This window comes from Schistocerca piceifrons, chromosome 4 (genome assembly GCF_021461385.2).
Source record: "Schistocerca piceifrons isolate TAMUIC-IGC-003096 chromosome 4, iqSchPice1.1, whole genome shotgun sequence".
Taxonomy (NCBI): domain Eukaryota; kingdom Metazoa; phylum Arthropoda; class Insecta; order Orthoptera; family Acrididae; genus Schistocerca; species Schistocerca piceifrons.
The window spans coordinates 249,010,684-249,026,083 of NC_060141.1; the positions used below are offsets into that span (position 1 = coordinate 249,010,684).

The 15,400-nt window shown below is 38.7% G+C and overlaps 1 protein-coding gene across 4 annotated transcripts in view; it reads right to left on the reverse strand.

Annotated features, from left to right (window-relative positions):
* Positions 1–2,920: 2,920 nt before the first annotated feature.
* The window catches only part of LOC124794778 (transmembrane and coiled-coil domains protein 2-like), a 189,678-nt gene continuing 177,198 nt past the window's right edge, over positions 2,921–15,400 (reverse strand). For all 4 annotated transcript variants that reach the window (XM_047258412.1, XM_047258414.1, XM_047258413.1 and 1 more), the window contains 2 exons: positions 14,481–14,617; positions 2,921–3,710 (listed from right to left, as the gene is read on the reverse strand). In XM_047258412.1, the coding sequence (XP_047114368.1) occupies positions 14,491–14,617 (127 nt within the window). In that variant the 3' untranslated portion in view covers positions 2,921–3,710; positions 14,481–14,490. The remainder of the gene's footprint in view (positions 3,711–14,480; positions 14,618–15,400) is intronic.

The window sequence follows — 15,400 nt, forward strand, 5'->3', positions numbered from 1 at the left end:
CTGTATGACATGTTGCACAAAATAACAGGAATAATGCTACGAAACAATAACAACAATAATAATAGTAAAAATACTATTACAATAAACAACAGAGCAGTTAAAATGAAATTTGATGAAGTCTGTAACTTAAGATGGCATAAGCAGGTAATACTGTACTACAGATCTAGTGCTCTGAAATGCACAACAAATAAAGCAAATTATTATTATTTTTTTTTTTTTTTTTTTTTTTTTTTTTTTTTTTTTTTTTTTTTTTTTTTTACAGGCTTGTTGCATGAAGAAATTACATAATCAAACAAAATAATCACACTGAAATTTTAATTATCTGTTTGAATCAATTACCCCAATCTGGAACCTATATTACTGCTTTTATCTTTTCTTCTGAAAACTAAGCTGCAATAAATCCCCAACACACTCACAGTATCAAATATTTCTGAAACCTTCTAAAATAATTTGAAAGGCTGTGATAGCAGAAAGACCACAAAATTAAAGATTTGAAAAATATACTGGTTATTCAAGCTAATATCTAAACTTTTCAGTTAATAAAACCAACCAAATGTGGTTGGTGACAAAAGTGTTACTGAAATATGTTCTGAAATTGGACAAAGTTTAGTTAGTAGTGTGCCGAACTACAGTGTACTTGTACAAACACAGACACAAAAAAACAGGGGAAAGGAGGGGTGGTAAATGGCCTTGTTATTTCGTTCTATCATATGTAAGAAATCAGACTGATAAGAGGAACTCTTTATTTTCCCCACCTGCCAACACACAATTTCATAAAATGTGATGAGCAACATTTGCTAGCCAAATATATACATTTTAAATACAGTATCAAAATCCTGAAACATTATGAAACAGACGGATAAAATATTTATATCAGTGATAACTGAATAGTCACACAATGCATGTATTTTGCACTGCATTTACAGAAACTGATATTCATGTACCTTTTTTCCTCTTTCAGTTTAGTTCTGGCAGACTGCCTGTGAGAGACTGATGCAGTTACGTTGTTTATTTACATTAATGAATCAAGATTAGGTCTCTTCATTCAATTTTTCCATTTAGAATTCAATGTATGCCTTGGAGTTCCAAAGCCGTTAATATATTTTTATCTTGCTTTATGCTTTTAAGTCGTACAGCTGCATTTCTCTCTGCATTTTTCAGAAGCAAACTTGATACTGTTTTTGTCAATACAATCTAATCAAATTTATTAGCTGAGTATTTCTGAAGCAACTTCTGAATGTTATGAAAAATACTGGATGTGCTAAAGACAGGTAATTGGTCTTAAAGACTACAAACCTAAAAATCAATCCATACTTGGGAGATCTCTTCTCCATCATCCACATAACTTACATGTTATTCTTGATTTATTCGTGGCATAAAAGTACAATTCCTGCTTTGCTACTGCCCGTACACCAGCTAAACAACTCAACACTACAACTTAATTCACAGAAAACAATTTCATGGAAATTTGTTGAAGATACCAGAGCGAGAGTTGCTCCTCACCGTGCCAACAGAGAGTGTAGTCAATCAAACCGGTAAATTTTATGAGGCATCTGTGATTTGTCTGTTTATTCAGCACCAAGCTCCATGGAGTAGGGGTATTAAAATGCCTGTATTCTACCCTTAATAAAAAGTTTAAAATGTGCGTTAGTCTAAAACTTTTTTGAGCAACTTGCTTTCATGACTTATTCTTTGGTAGAAATGTATAATGTTGATATACATGGTTAAATACTTTTAAATAAAGTGGGGACATACAGTTTCATTAATATGTGCATCTAAATTACTACAATACAAAATACACTTTATGTAAACCATACATGTTTCAGTGGAAACTGAGATGAACAAAATAATACTGTCATATCTTTCCAATTTTGATCACCTTTAAGTTCAGAAAATCTGTAGACTTATTTAATTAGGTATACCATATTGTTTGTTAACTACCTGCACTGTAGTGATCTTTATTAATCCTGAACAATTTTCCGAATGTATAAATGAAAACAGTGCCTTTTTAAAGAAGCATAAGAAATGCCTAGCCAGACAAATAATATACAAATAACGGTTTATTTGTGGGCAACAGAGCCCATAAAACAAGAAATTATTTAAAGATTAACAAACATTGACTTTTACAAAACATCGGTAATCATCAAAAACTAAAATCATAACATGGACGTGTATAGCATACTTTAAAAATCTCAGCTAATAAGGAGAAATAAGAAAGGAAAATAGTTTAGCATGATGCTAATGCAGTCATTTTTCATTTTGCACATTTTTCCTTCCTTTTCTTAATTTAACAGAAAGAGATGGATCAGTTCCCCAAATTAAAAAATTTCTCTCTTAATGTGCTGCCCTAAGCTGTATCCTGATTCCACTTCAATGAAAATATATTTATGTTTTAATTATAGTGTATCAATTCCGGAATTTTCAAGCACTTACTGGCAATGATTCATTCTTTTATCCATAACTCAGAAGTAACAGAATCTCTCAACACCATTACAAAAGAAACACAAAAATTGAAGTCAGCCAGTTGACGTTACAAGTACCAATATCTTAACAAAAATACAGTGTTGGATGAAGTCTGAAAATCTGAGAATAGCACATGTTTGATAGACAACTATTCCTTTACACAACAAAGCAAACAGGGAGTATAATATATTAAACACTTAACACTTTATGCCATGATAAAGATATATCATATGTCTTCCAAACTAGTTATGTGCAAGGGCCACTAAAATACAAGTCACAGAAAATTCACAGCCAGTGATGCTACTGAAGCAATTCCAAATGCCTACAGAGGCCCAAGCGAGCTTGAGGGGTGGGGCAGTAGGGTTCCACCAAATTTAAGACAGACATTTAAATAGTATGTGCAATAAAGTTCTAAAATTTTCTAACACACCAAACACACACAACTCACTCTCTCTCTCTCTCTCTCTCTCTCGCGCCCACACACACACACACACACACACACACACACACACACACACACACAAATATCATGAATCATATATTTTCTAAGTAGAGTATAATTACTAAATAAAAAATACACAGATAAATATTTAAATAATTGAACATGTTTTACAATCAATCTGGTTTCACTACTTAAATACCTTTTAAGCTTTTAAAACTTCATTCACTGAAGGTGTAGCAATAGCAACAGAAAGTGCTTTGTGTAATTTTTACTGCATAAAATGTTAAACTTATTTAACGAGATTCACTTATACAGAGAAAGCCATTGTATTATTTATCACATTGCTTTAAACTGAAAGACAGCTTTTAATACTCTTCATTTATCTGAATGTTCACTTTTGCAGACTGCCAAGTGACCACATGAAAACAATTCAGCTTCCACTGCAAATACTATAGAAAATTATAGGAGATCAATTTCAATGGTTCTCTCTCTCTCTCTCTCTCTCTCTCTCTCTCTCTCTCTCTCTCTCTCTCTCACACACACACACACACACACACACACACACACACACACACACACACTAAAGAATAATTAAAAATTCTTAAAAATGTGCATATCTTTACATAATGACACACAAAAATATAGTATGTACACTCAGTCACACAAACAGCCAGATTCTTCAAACTAAGCAAGCATAGTGTGATGCAATGCAGTACTATTCCTCTGACTGTCCAGATGCAAACATCGACAATCCTCCATCGTAGCACCAGTGAGGGCGAAAAGCAGCAAGTGAGGTGCTGCTAGTCTGGAAGGGAGGAAAACACTGTTAAAAATAGAAAAAACTGTATAAGTTAATGATAAAAACCAATAGTTTTTACTGGTAAAGCTGAATGATTTTTCATTCTTTCTAGTCAATAAAAGAAATGGTACACTTATGCAGTAAACAAGTTACCTAAAGTGAAACAAGTAACTGTAAGACAGAGGGGTCATTCAAATAAAAGAGTGTCACAGTTGCAGTCAAAAACAGTCAGTATCAGAGAAATAATGAACTACGTACTATCCAAGCTTCGGTGTTATGGAGAAAGATGATGAGTTTTCCAGACATGTTATGACTTGTCTTCATTTTTATAATATTAGAACTCTTAACAGAATGCCTAAATATCTAAAGGCTGGAGTTGTTATTTGCAAGTGTAGACTTCAGCAGCTCTAGCTGCTTTCAATTAAATTCTCCTTGAAATGTGACGTCGTTCTGTGGTGTTGGAAAACACGCCACTTTGTTTCGGCTGGCGGCCTCCAAAATTGTGGCAGTGCATTTAATGTCTCCTGTACCAATCACCACAAGATTTCAGTGTAATATTATTTCATTTAGAATTCTTACCCCTCTATTCCTTTTCTCATATCACTTTCTAATAGTTTAATGAAGCGGAGTGAAAGTTCACATGCCAAACTATGACAGCCCAGTTCTTAATTATGTGCCTGTACAGTAAAACATCCAGTACCTCCACTATAAAGTGATTGCCTTTCGTTGTTCATGTAACGGCTTCTCACCCACTCATGCTTTTCCAGTGTGGTATTATCTTTAATTTACTTTCTCAACAGATGGCTTGATTTGTTGAGTGGAAACTGACATCTACTCAAGCTCCCTGAAGAGTAGACCTGACGATAAAGGCAATTTTATCAATACTTTGTAGGCTGTGAGCAGTTACACACAGTGTTACTGATCCCAGGGTACATGTACTGACAGGACAATCTCAGTTTCTACTTACCAGATTAAAGCTGATCTCAATGCTTCAAATTATGGATTTCAATTCAGCCTGTTCTCTGCTGTCTTCTCATTTATATTTACATCATATAGGACTAACATGTAATCTAAAACTTATGACTCATTATGGGGCTGGTGACTAGCAATATCAGAATCATTTGCAACAATAGTAAACCTCCAGGTCATATGACGCATATGGCCCCAGAAACCTTTTAAGACCTCAAACACCTATGATGTATATATGCAGACTGGAGCAACAAATGAATATCTGTCCAATGCCAAGATTCAAACTCAGGTCTCCTGGTCACTAGGAAGATGTGCTAAGCATCATGCCACGTTGGCATGATGTATTGAGGAGGGAGACGTGCTAGGGTAGTCTGCACAGTTGTGCATAATCACTGTGGTACAGTGGCTTACTGGTTCGCGCATCCGCCTAGCGAGCAGGGGACCTGGGTTTGAATTCAAGCATTGGTACAAATTTTCATTCATCACTTCAACCTGCTTATGCAAGTCCTAAATAATATCATAGACATCACAATAATGACTTTTTTTGTTTGTTATGGTTTTAGGGCGCAAAACTGCTACAGTCATTAGTGTCCGGTCTGTGACTTAGGAAATGGTAAAAAAAAAAAAAAAAAAAAAAAAAAAAAAAAAAAAAAAAAAAAAAAAAAAAAAAAATGGAAACCAGCAGCAATGGGAGCGAAACTCAAAAAAAGTGTGTAAACTAAAAACAGAAAGAAAGCTTAAAAAACCACTACAGAAGGGGGGTTGTTTGTCCCCAAAAAGAGCTTCAAATGACTGACATCATCTCACTGACACTAATAAACTCAAGAACGTGATCGGCAGATCGCGTGTCATCTGCTAAAAGGGAAGATATATCAGGCGACAGCTGTAGACGGGCGCGTAACAGAGTAAAATAGGGGCACTCAAGTAAAAGGTGTCTCACCCTCTACAGTTGAGAGCAGTGGTGACAGAGGGTGGACAGGGTAGAGAGCTTGGAGACTGAGGAGAGAGCTGAGCGAATCTGAGCATATAATATATTCTATCCACTGATGGCGACAGATGTATTGGACAGCCTGGAGAAGAGCGTCAAGCTCCGCAGTAAAAACTGAACACTGGTCGGGAAGCCGAAATCGATTAGGGGTGTCGCCAACAATATAGGCACTTCCAACACCAAATGATGTTTTTGAGCCATCAGTGTAAATAAATGTGGCATCCTCCATTTGTGCGCATAGAGCAGCAAATGCCTGACGACAAACAAGAGAAGGGGTACCATCCTTGGGAAACTAACAAAGGTCACGGAGCAGGCAGGTCTGGGGCCGGAGCCAAGGCAGTGCTGTACCCCAAGTTATCAAGAAAGTTTTAGGAAAGTGGAAGGGAAGAGAATGTAGCAGTTGACAGAAGCGGACTCCTGTGGTAGTAGAGAGGAAGGGCGGCCTGCATACCCTAAATCCAAGTTGTTGTTGTTGTTGTCTTCAGTCCTGAGACTGGTTTGATGCAGCTCTCCATGCTACTCTATCCTGTGCAAGCTTCTTCATCTCCCAGTACTTACTGCAACCTACATCCTTCTGAATCTGCTTAATGTATTCATCTCTTGGTCTCCCTCTATGATTTTTACCCTCCATGCTGCCCTCCAATGCTAAATTTGTGATCCCTTGATGCCTCAGAACATGTCCTACCAACCGGTCCCTTCTTCTTGTCAAGTTGTGCCACAAACTCCTCTTCTCCCCAACTCTATTCAATACCTCCTCATTAGTTATGTGATCTACCCATCTAATCTTCAGCATTCTTCTGTAGCACCACGTTTCGAAAGCTTCTATTCTCTTCTTGTCCAAACTATTTATCGTCCATGTTTCACTTCCATACATGGCTACACTCCATACAAATACTTTCAGAAACGACTTCCTGACACTTAAATCAATACTCGATGTTAACAAATTTCTCTTCTTCAGAAACGCTTTCCTTGCCATTGCCAGTCTACATTTTATATCCTCTCTACTTCGACCATCATCAGTTATTTTACTCCCCAAATAGCAAAACTCCTTTACTACTTTAAGTGTCTCATTTCCTAATCTAATTCCCTCAGCATCACCCGATTTAATTCGACTACATTCCATTATCCTCGTTTTGCGTTTGTTGATGTTCCTCTTATATCCTCCTTTCAAGACACTGTCCATTCCGTTCAACTGCTCTTCCAAGTCCTTTCCTGTCTCTGACAGAATTACAATGTCATCAGCGAACCTCAAAGTTTTTATTTCTTCTCCATGGATTTTAATACCTACTCCGAATTTTTCTTTTGTTTCCTTCACTGTTTGCTCAATATACAGATTGAATAACATCGGGGATAGGCTACTACCCTGTCTCACTCCCTTCCCAATCACTGCTACCTTTTATGCCCCTCGACTTTTATAGCTGCCATCTGGTTTCTGTACAAATTGTAAATAGCCTTTCGCTCCCTGTATTTTACCCCCTGCCACCTTTAGAATTTGAAAGAGAGTTTTCCAGTCAACATTGTCAAAAGCTTTCTGTAAGTCTACAAATGCTAGAAACGTTTTGCCTTTCCTTAATCTTTCTTCTAAGATAAGCTGTAGGGTCAGTATTGCCTCACGTGTTCCAATATTTCTACGGAATCCAAACTGATCTCCCCCAAGGTTGGCTTCTACTAGTTTTTCCATTCATCTGTAAAGAATTCGCGTTAGTATTTTGCAGCTGTGGCTTATTAAACTGATTGTTCGGTAATTTTCACATCTGTCAACACCTGCTTTCTTTGGGATTGGAATTACTATATTGTTCTTGAAGTCTGAGGGTATTTCGCCTGTCTCATACATCTTCCTCACCAGATGGTAGAGTTTTGTCAGGACTGGTTCTCCCAAGGCCGTCAGTAGTTCTAATGGAATGTTGTCTACTCCCGGGGCCTTGTTTTGACTTAGGTCTTTCAGTGCTCTGTCAAACTCTTCACGCAGTATTGTATCTCTCATTTCGACTTCATCTACATTCTCTTCCATTTCCATAATATTGTCCTCAAGTATGTCGCCCTTGTATAGACCCTCTATATACTCCTTCCACCTTTCTGCTTTCCCTACTTTGCTTAGAACTGGGTTTTCATCTGAGCTGATATTCATACAAGTGGTTCTCTTCTCCATGGAGCGTCGAAAAAAATGTCATGGGCCGGATTAGGCATGCGTGGAAGATAAATGGCTAGCATAACGACTCAGAGGGACAGCTCAGCGTGATTGGACAGCGGAGGTTCAGCAGTCTCAGCATAAATGCTTTCCATAGGGCTGGTGTAAAAAGCTCCAGACGCTAAACATAATCCACGGTAGTGGACAGAGTCGAGACGCCGAAGGATAGACGGCTGAGCAGAGGAGTAAACTATGCTTCCATAGTCCAATTTCGAGCGCACTAAGGCGTGATAGAGGCAGAGAAGGACCCCCCCCCCCCCGACCCCCCCCCCACACACACACACACACACACACACACACACACACACACACACACACACACACACAATTAACACCGCACTATTTTTTATTCTCTATACGCATTTCTCAGCAGAGTGTTGTACTCACCTTTTGGGGCCTGTTCGTGTGAAATCAGGACATTATTCTGTAGGGCCACTTGCAGCCTCCCAGTGTCCTGATGAAGAACCTGGCAAGGAGGGTGTCCTGGGGTAGGTGGGGTGGGGGTGGGGGTGGGGGGAAGAGATACTGTATATCTTCCTTCCTTCTTCAGGTCCAACACACTGATTCTATTTTTTTTTTCACTTTCTTACTTCTCAACTTGAGAACCAAGTCTGAATTCCTTCTTGCCATATTCCTATGTCTCCATCATTGAGACCCTTCCTAGTTGCCATGCCAACAGAGATATTCATTGCGGAGAGATTATAAAGTTCTCAGTGACCTGGACAAGGAACAGTGCGCACGGGAGCACGCACGCGCCCGCCCGCCCGCCCGATGCTCCGCCCCTCCCCCCCCCCCCCCCCCCCCACACACAATGTACAATCATGCACATGATCTCAAGCAGATGTGGGAAATATCATTCGAACAAAATAGTTTTTTTTTTAGGAGTTAGTTTTGTCTTTTTTTTTTTTTTTTTCCCGAGGGAAGGAATAAAGGGGCCAGCTTTCAGAATAATCCAAAGACAAGAGCGACAAACTAAGATGTAGAGTAAATAGTTTTGGAGGAGAGTAGCGACAGGAAGAACCATCAGGCAGGACAACTGTCCTGTTAAAATCAGGAGTCTGTAAGTGTCTGGTGGGGGATGTACAGAGAGCAAAAAGTAAATCAGCAGGGAGAAGTATTGGAGCACTCAAAATAATAGTGAAGAAGCTGTGTTTTGCACTTGATGGGAGTTTATCGAAAAGTTACCACAGAGCAGGGAACTTATACGAGTTTTGGGTGGACTCGAGGAAGGGTGGACCCCAACTACTTTATCGTAAAAAAAAAAAAAAAAAAAGTTTGCGAGGCTATGAATTTAGAGGAAACAGTACTTGACCCCTGGAAGGGCAGTGTTGAGAAATGTTGTAGAATATTATTATTTGCACAAGGATAGAGACCCTGAATAAGAGAGCATTTCCTATAGACTGATTAAAAGGAATTATTTAAGTTAAGTAATTTACCTGTTTCTGAGGATGCAATGTAATCTCAGAGTGCTCTGATGATTCTCCAAGACAGAGATTTTTGTGATAATGTGTAATGAAATATGTGTTAATAATAAAACCAACCACAAAGAAACACTTACCGCAATGAAATCCTGGAAGTGATAGTGAAGCTATTGTGTATAATTATGTAACACTTGCATAATAATGAAAGATGAATGTGTGGTCAAGACATCTTTTCTCTTAGTGCAAGGATACATACTGAATGGAGGTACCACATTCTTAAATACAAATGTCAGAAAAGATGTTCATGACAGAGTGGTGAGCACCCAATGTTGGAAGGTGTTCCAAATTGTAGGTGTCTCATCCAAAAGCTAACACTCCAGTGACTGTACAGATGTTGGTAGCTGTCAGACAACCCTACCTGCTGAGGTGGAGATAGGAGTTCCATGGAGCAAGTGGTGTGGAAGAAAGCTTTCCATGAAATCTAAGAACATGGAATGTTAAAGATAATAAATGTATTGTAATTGTTAATTAACAAGTTGAATATCAGATCTGTTATGTATGTAGTAAAGAGAGGCAGTATACGAGTTAGTGGTTGTCCCCATTTATCATGTACCGAGTTGTAATTCTGAAGATGATAAAAGAAGGTGAATTGAATCTCACTTCTTATTAATGTGGTGGCGTGAATGAGAACAGCTTTATCTGCAGCCTGTAAGGAGGCAAATTCTGAGTTAAGTTGGAGGAAGAAGGCACACAGGGTCAGGGTACAGACTAGTCAGACCCTGATTAATAATACTTAACAGTGACTGAATATTCAGTAGGCAACATTCATTGTACATAAAAGGAGTGTTCAGGTAACAACTTATTTAAGCATTTGGTGCATGAGATGAAGTATGTTGAAAAGTGCAGCTCACTGGGGAAGTTACCCCTCCCACTCTTCTGGAAATAGATATTCTGAGAAGAGGCTAATGCTGTCACAAACACCATGATATCTGCATTTTCAGCAGTGAGGATAAAACTATCAACACCAACGGACTCTGATATAATGTTGTTCATTATCGTCACAGAGGTTTTATTTTCTGCTTAAGCACAACGCCTCTGCTGACATTTCAGTCATCAGTATTAAGATGAAGTTCCCTTTGTTGGTGCCATTGGATAATAGAAAAATAATTGTGAGACCAATTTTTGTTCTAGAGAAGACGATTTTTGTGGACATGTGCAGTAAATCATGGCATGATTGTTTTGGTACTTCGGTAATGAATACCCACTATGGTGTACCAATGTGTCCAAAACTCTAATTTGGATGTGATGAATTGATATTGTGGTGAATGGCATATATTGACTGCAAGAATCAGATTTTCCATGCTATGAACGCATCTCTGTGTCTTAAGGAACGAAAGATTTGTTTTATGGACTCTTTGAGAAGGAAATGGAGAGATCGGACGTGTGAGAGGAGGGGAGGGTGTGTATTGTTGAGAGACGCCATTACGGTATATAGTGAATGTTCAAATAGTTTTTTGAACAAAATAAAATCCAGTAAATAACATCAAGTATTCAAGGCATGTATATCTCCATACCAAAATTAGTTAATCATCATGGTACAGATCTTACATGATGTAGATCGCTCAGAGGTGAAGTTTGGAATGATAGTGTGAACCTGCATTTTCCACAGTCAGAATTAGTTGAGAAATTACCTCCGAATTAATAAATTTTAACTTACTAAATCTTTGGACCTATCTTCCAGACTCATAAAACAACATAGCACACAGTTGTGCCGAACGATCTGCCTGGTGAGTAAAGGCTTTAGAGATTTCAGGCACAGCAGATAACGACGAGGAATTTCTGCGAGATCACCGCTGCAGAATACATCTCTTGTTCTCCTGAAGAGTTTGAAATGAAATATTTGTATTTCCCAGGTTTTCAGGAGAGTAAAGATAAAAGGAAATGAGGAATTAAGCTAAACCAACTAAAACCAATAATTAAAATAAAAGCACACATAAAGAATATGCTTCCGCCATTTGCCGACAGGTGGTGACAACGGTAAGTAGTGGTCAAAAGAAACAGATCACAGATGTCAGGCAGTTAGCTTGGGCCTCGGTCAACATAACTTCATTCAAACATTAGTCTACTTGTGTCTGCAACATGAAGTTATTCTTGATTGAAAATGTCAGTTTACGAGCCTAACTCTCGTCATTTGCAGGTGGTGTTACTGTTTTGTTTCAATATGAAGAAAACAGCGGCTGAGTCTCATTGAATGCTCTCAAGTAGATATGGTAAGGACGCTATTAGTGAAAGAACGTATCATGAGTTGTTTCAACGCTTCAAGAACGGTGATTTTGAAGTCGTGGACCAGCATAGTGATGGAAGAGAGAATGTTTTCAAAAATGCAGAATTGGAGACATTGTTGAGTGAAGACTCAAGAAGAATTGGCACGATTAGTGGCCATTCCAAAACGTCTCAAGGCTATGGGCATGATTCAGAAAGAAGGAACTTGGGTCCCGTGTGAGCTGAAACCAAGAGACTTTGCATGACATTTGTGTGTTTGTGAACAGTTGCTTCAGAAGCAAAAACAGAAGGGATTTCTTCATCACATTGTTACTGGAGACGAAAAATGGGTTCATTACAAAAATCCTATAGGCAAAAAATCACGGGGACATCCCAGCCATGCTTCCACGTCAGTGGTCAAACCGAATATTCATCGCTCCAAGATCATGTTCTGCATTTGGTGGGACCAGCTCGGCGTCATGTACAGTGAGCTGTTATAACCAAGTGAAACAATCACAGGTGCTCGTTATCGAACGCAGTTAATGCATTTGAGCAGAGCATTAAAAGACAAATGGTCACAATACAGTGAGAGGCACGATAAAGTGATTTTGCAGCATGACAACGCTCGACCCCAAGTTGCAAATGAGGTCACAATGTACTTGGAAACATTAAAATGGGAAGTCCTACCCCACCCGCTGCAATCTCCAGACATTGCTCACTCTATCACCTGTTTAGATCAATGGCGCATGGCCTGGCTGACCAACACCTCCAATCTCATGAAGAAGTCACAAATTGGATCGATTCGTGGATCCTTTCAAAAAGACGAACAATTTTTTCGACTCGGGATTCATAAACTGCCCAAAAGATGGGAGAAAGTAGCGGCAAGCGATGGACAATACTTTGAATGACACATGTGTAGCCAATTTGTTTCATTAAAGCCTCAAATGTTGGGGAAAAAATGGCGGAAGCAAAGTTGTACACCTTGTAATAAATAAATAAAGAATATTTTTAATCAACTAACCAATAATAATATATTAAACCACTACTAAGGTATTGCATCTAAAGTGCCTTTGCACATGGTCCATGTACATCATGACCATCAGTCAGCCTTCCATAATTTTTCATCACTGTTATTAGGACCTGCTTTACAGTCGTGCCTGAACAGATGTCCCATCACAATTTTTCAGTATGACAAATAGTGAAGTATGCTTCAGCCATGAATTTGTGGAATTCCCACGCATACATTTTGTCTTTTAATTTGATCATGTTCTGGGAGTACAGATGTGCTTTCTTGGCACTGTTCAAATGTAGTTGTAAATCATTTCTTTGACGCACTCAATGTGCAGTTTCTAATACTCCGTCCATTTAAAATGAAGTTCTTTACTGGTGTATAGATGCAGAAGTACTGAGTCCAAGGTGTAGCAATAGGACCACAATATGATGTGCAGGTATCTGTTTTCAACAGCAGCTCAGGTTGAGGTGGAGGAAGGTGGCAGGATGGTGGACAGCACTAATCAATAAGGTTCTCTTACGCACACTGGGCCAACAGGTCATTCAATGGTCCAACCCAAACAGCTTCTTTGGGTTGGTAATGTTTTGTCTATTAAAAAGCATTTACAATTTTTTTTAAATTGTAAAATTAAAACAGTAATGCTAAAAACCTGTCAATTTTGAAGTTTTCCTGATAATTTGAGAATTTTGTCATTTCTTTCAAGATATATACTGTGATATGTGTTGAAACAGTCCACTGAACAAGTGAAAACTAAAAAAATTTAAGATCTACAAAAATGCAACAGAAGGAAATTATAGAGAACAAATTGTCAAAACTTTTCAGTTTTTTATAAGCTACTGATTACCTTCACACAACATACTAAACACTCATAAATTCAGACCTTTCCTTATGTACTCCCCTTTCGTAAGCACCTGTCGACCGGACTGGCAGGTTTCGTTGCAGGCACATGATGTGGTAAGGAATGTATATAAGTGGAGCAGAGACGAATGAGGAATCAGGAGCAGAGATGAATGAGGAATCATTTTAGCAATTATATGGACCACAAATCAGAAAATCCACTGGCACACTGTGATGGCCCAGTGTCTTGGGAATGAGATCTGTGAAACAAAAAAAGCTGGTCATCTGTTCATGAGCTACTGTTCATAATCATCTATGGAAAGTGGCTGAAGGATAGTGAAACCATGAGTTACTGACAATGTGTTGAACATTCACCCATCATCGTAGAACAAGGCTGGGCACTTGCCCACTTTGTACAGCAGGAAACATGATGCCTGGTTGGGTCAAGCAAGTTTCATGTTACACCCGATCAATGGTCATGACCAGATACATCGTCATCCATGTGAACAGCTGCTCGAAACATTCACCATGCCAAGAACCCAAGATGGTGGAGACAATATTATGCTATGAAGGATATATACTTGAGCTTCCATGGGACCTGAAGTAGTAACTGAACACACCAAGACAGGTGTGGACACTGTGAACCACCTCAATCCCTTTACACTTCATGTTACCACCAATGATGACAGCACCTTCCAGCTGGATAATGGTCCACGTCACGCCACTGGAAGCCTGCTCCAGCAGCTTGAGGAGCACGATAGTGAACATGCTGATGTCTTGGCTGCATAACTTATCTGATCTGAACCCAATGGAACACATTTACTTTTGGGCACCAGCTCTGCACCAACAAACCATTGGCCTGTAATTTACAGGAATTGCATGATCTCTGTGTAGACATTCAGTGCAACATACCTCTGAAAACCTACCAACAATTTGTTAAATCCATGTCAGACTGAATACTGCATTTTGCAGATGATCAACATGCTATTAAGCAGTTGGTAATAATGTTTTCACTCGTAAGTGTGTATTTCATTGGTTGTCATATTCATCGGTGCTATAAATGTAATCATATACTGCCATTACTTGAAACTGCACTTACTTTAAATCTCCTATTTCACAGACAAAGCTTCTTTCCAGTGACGTATCAGATGGCTACCGACATCCCTTAGTTCTGGCCACTGCTTCAGTACGAACACCACTCCACCAACTAAAATAATTGTTGTCAGGATGCGTAAACTGAAAGAACAGAGAAAAGAAATATCAACCCCATTTGTCTTGTTCTGGAGCACAAAAAAATACTTTGTATGGAAGTAACAAGAACATCGATTTTGTCATCAATGTTGTGTATATCAGCAACAGGGCTTTTTAAAATAAACTACCAGAAAATAGCTTTTAACACAATATAATCAATACATGAATTGTTCCTGTCACAGATCATCATCATTCAAATAACAAGCACCCTTTTATCATACCAATAGGTGGTTTCTTCAAAAATTTCTGGAACATGCATAATTTCACACCGATGGTGTGCTGGAGCGAAATGCGTTTGGCATCCCAGCACACACCTGTGTTTAATGTGTAACTGCCAGAAGTTTCATTGTTTTATGTCTTTTAGTTAATGTTCAGTACTGTATTGAGTAAAGCATTGTGTCACACAGTTTGCAAATTTTGAGGTGGCAGATTTAGAAGTGTAACATGTCTGCATTAAATTTTGAATGAAACTCAAAGAAAACCCTGACGGAGACCACCAAATGATGCAGGAAGCCTACAGTAATGAGTGCTGAAGCCGTACTCAGTGTTATGAATAGTTCACACAGTTTAAAAATGGTGGAACTGAAGTTAAAGAAGACCCTTGTTCAGGACGTCCTTCGACATCTACAGAGGATGCCCATGTCAGGAAAGTCAACAAAATTGTGCATGCCAATTGAAGACTGACTGTCCAAGAGATTGCAGACGAATTTGGACATCTCAGATGGATCATGTCATGAAATCATGACACAGCACCTAGGAATACATAGT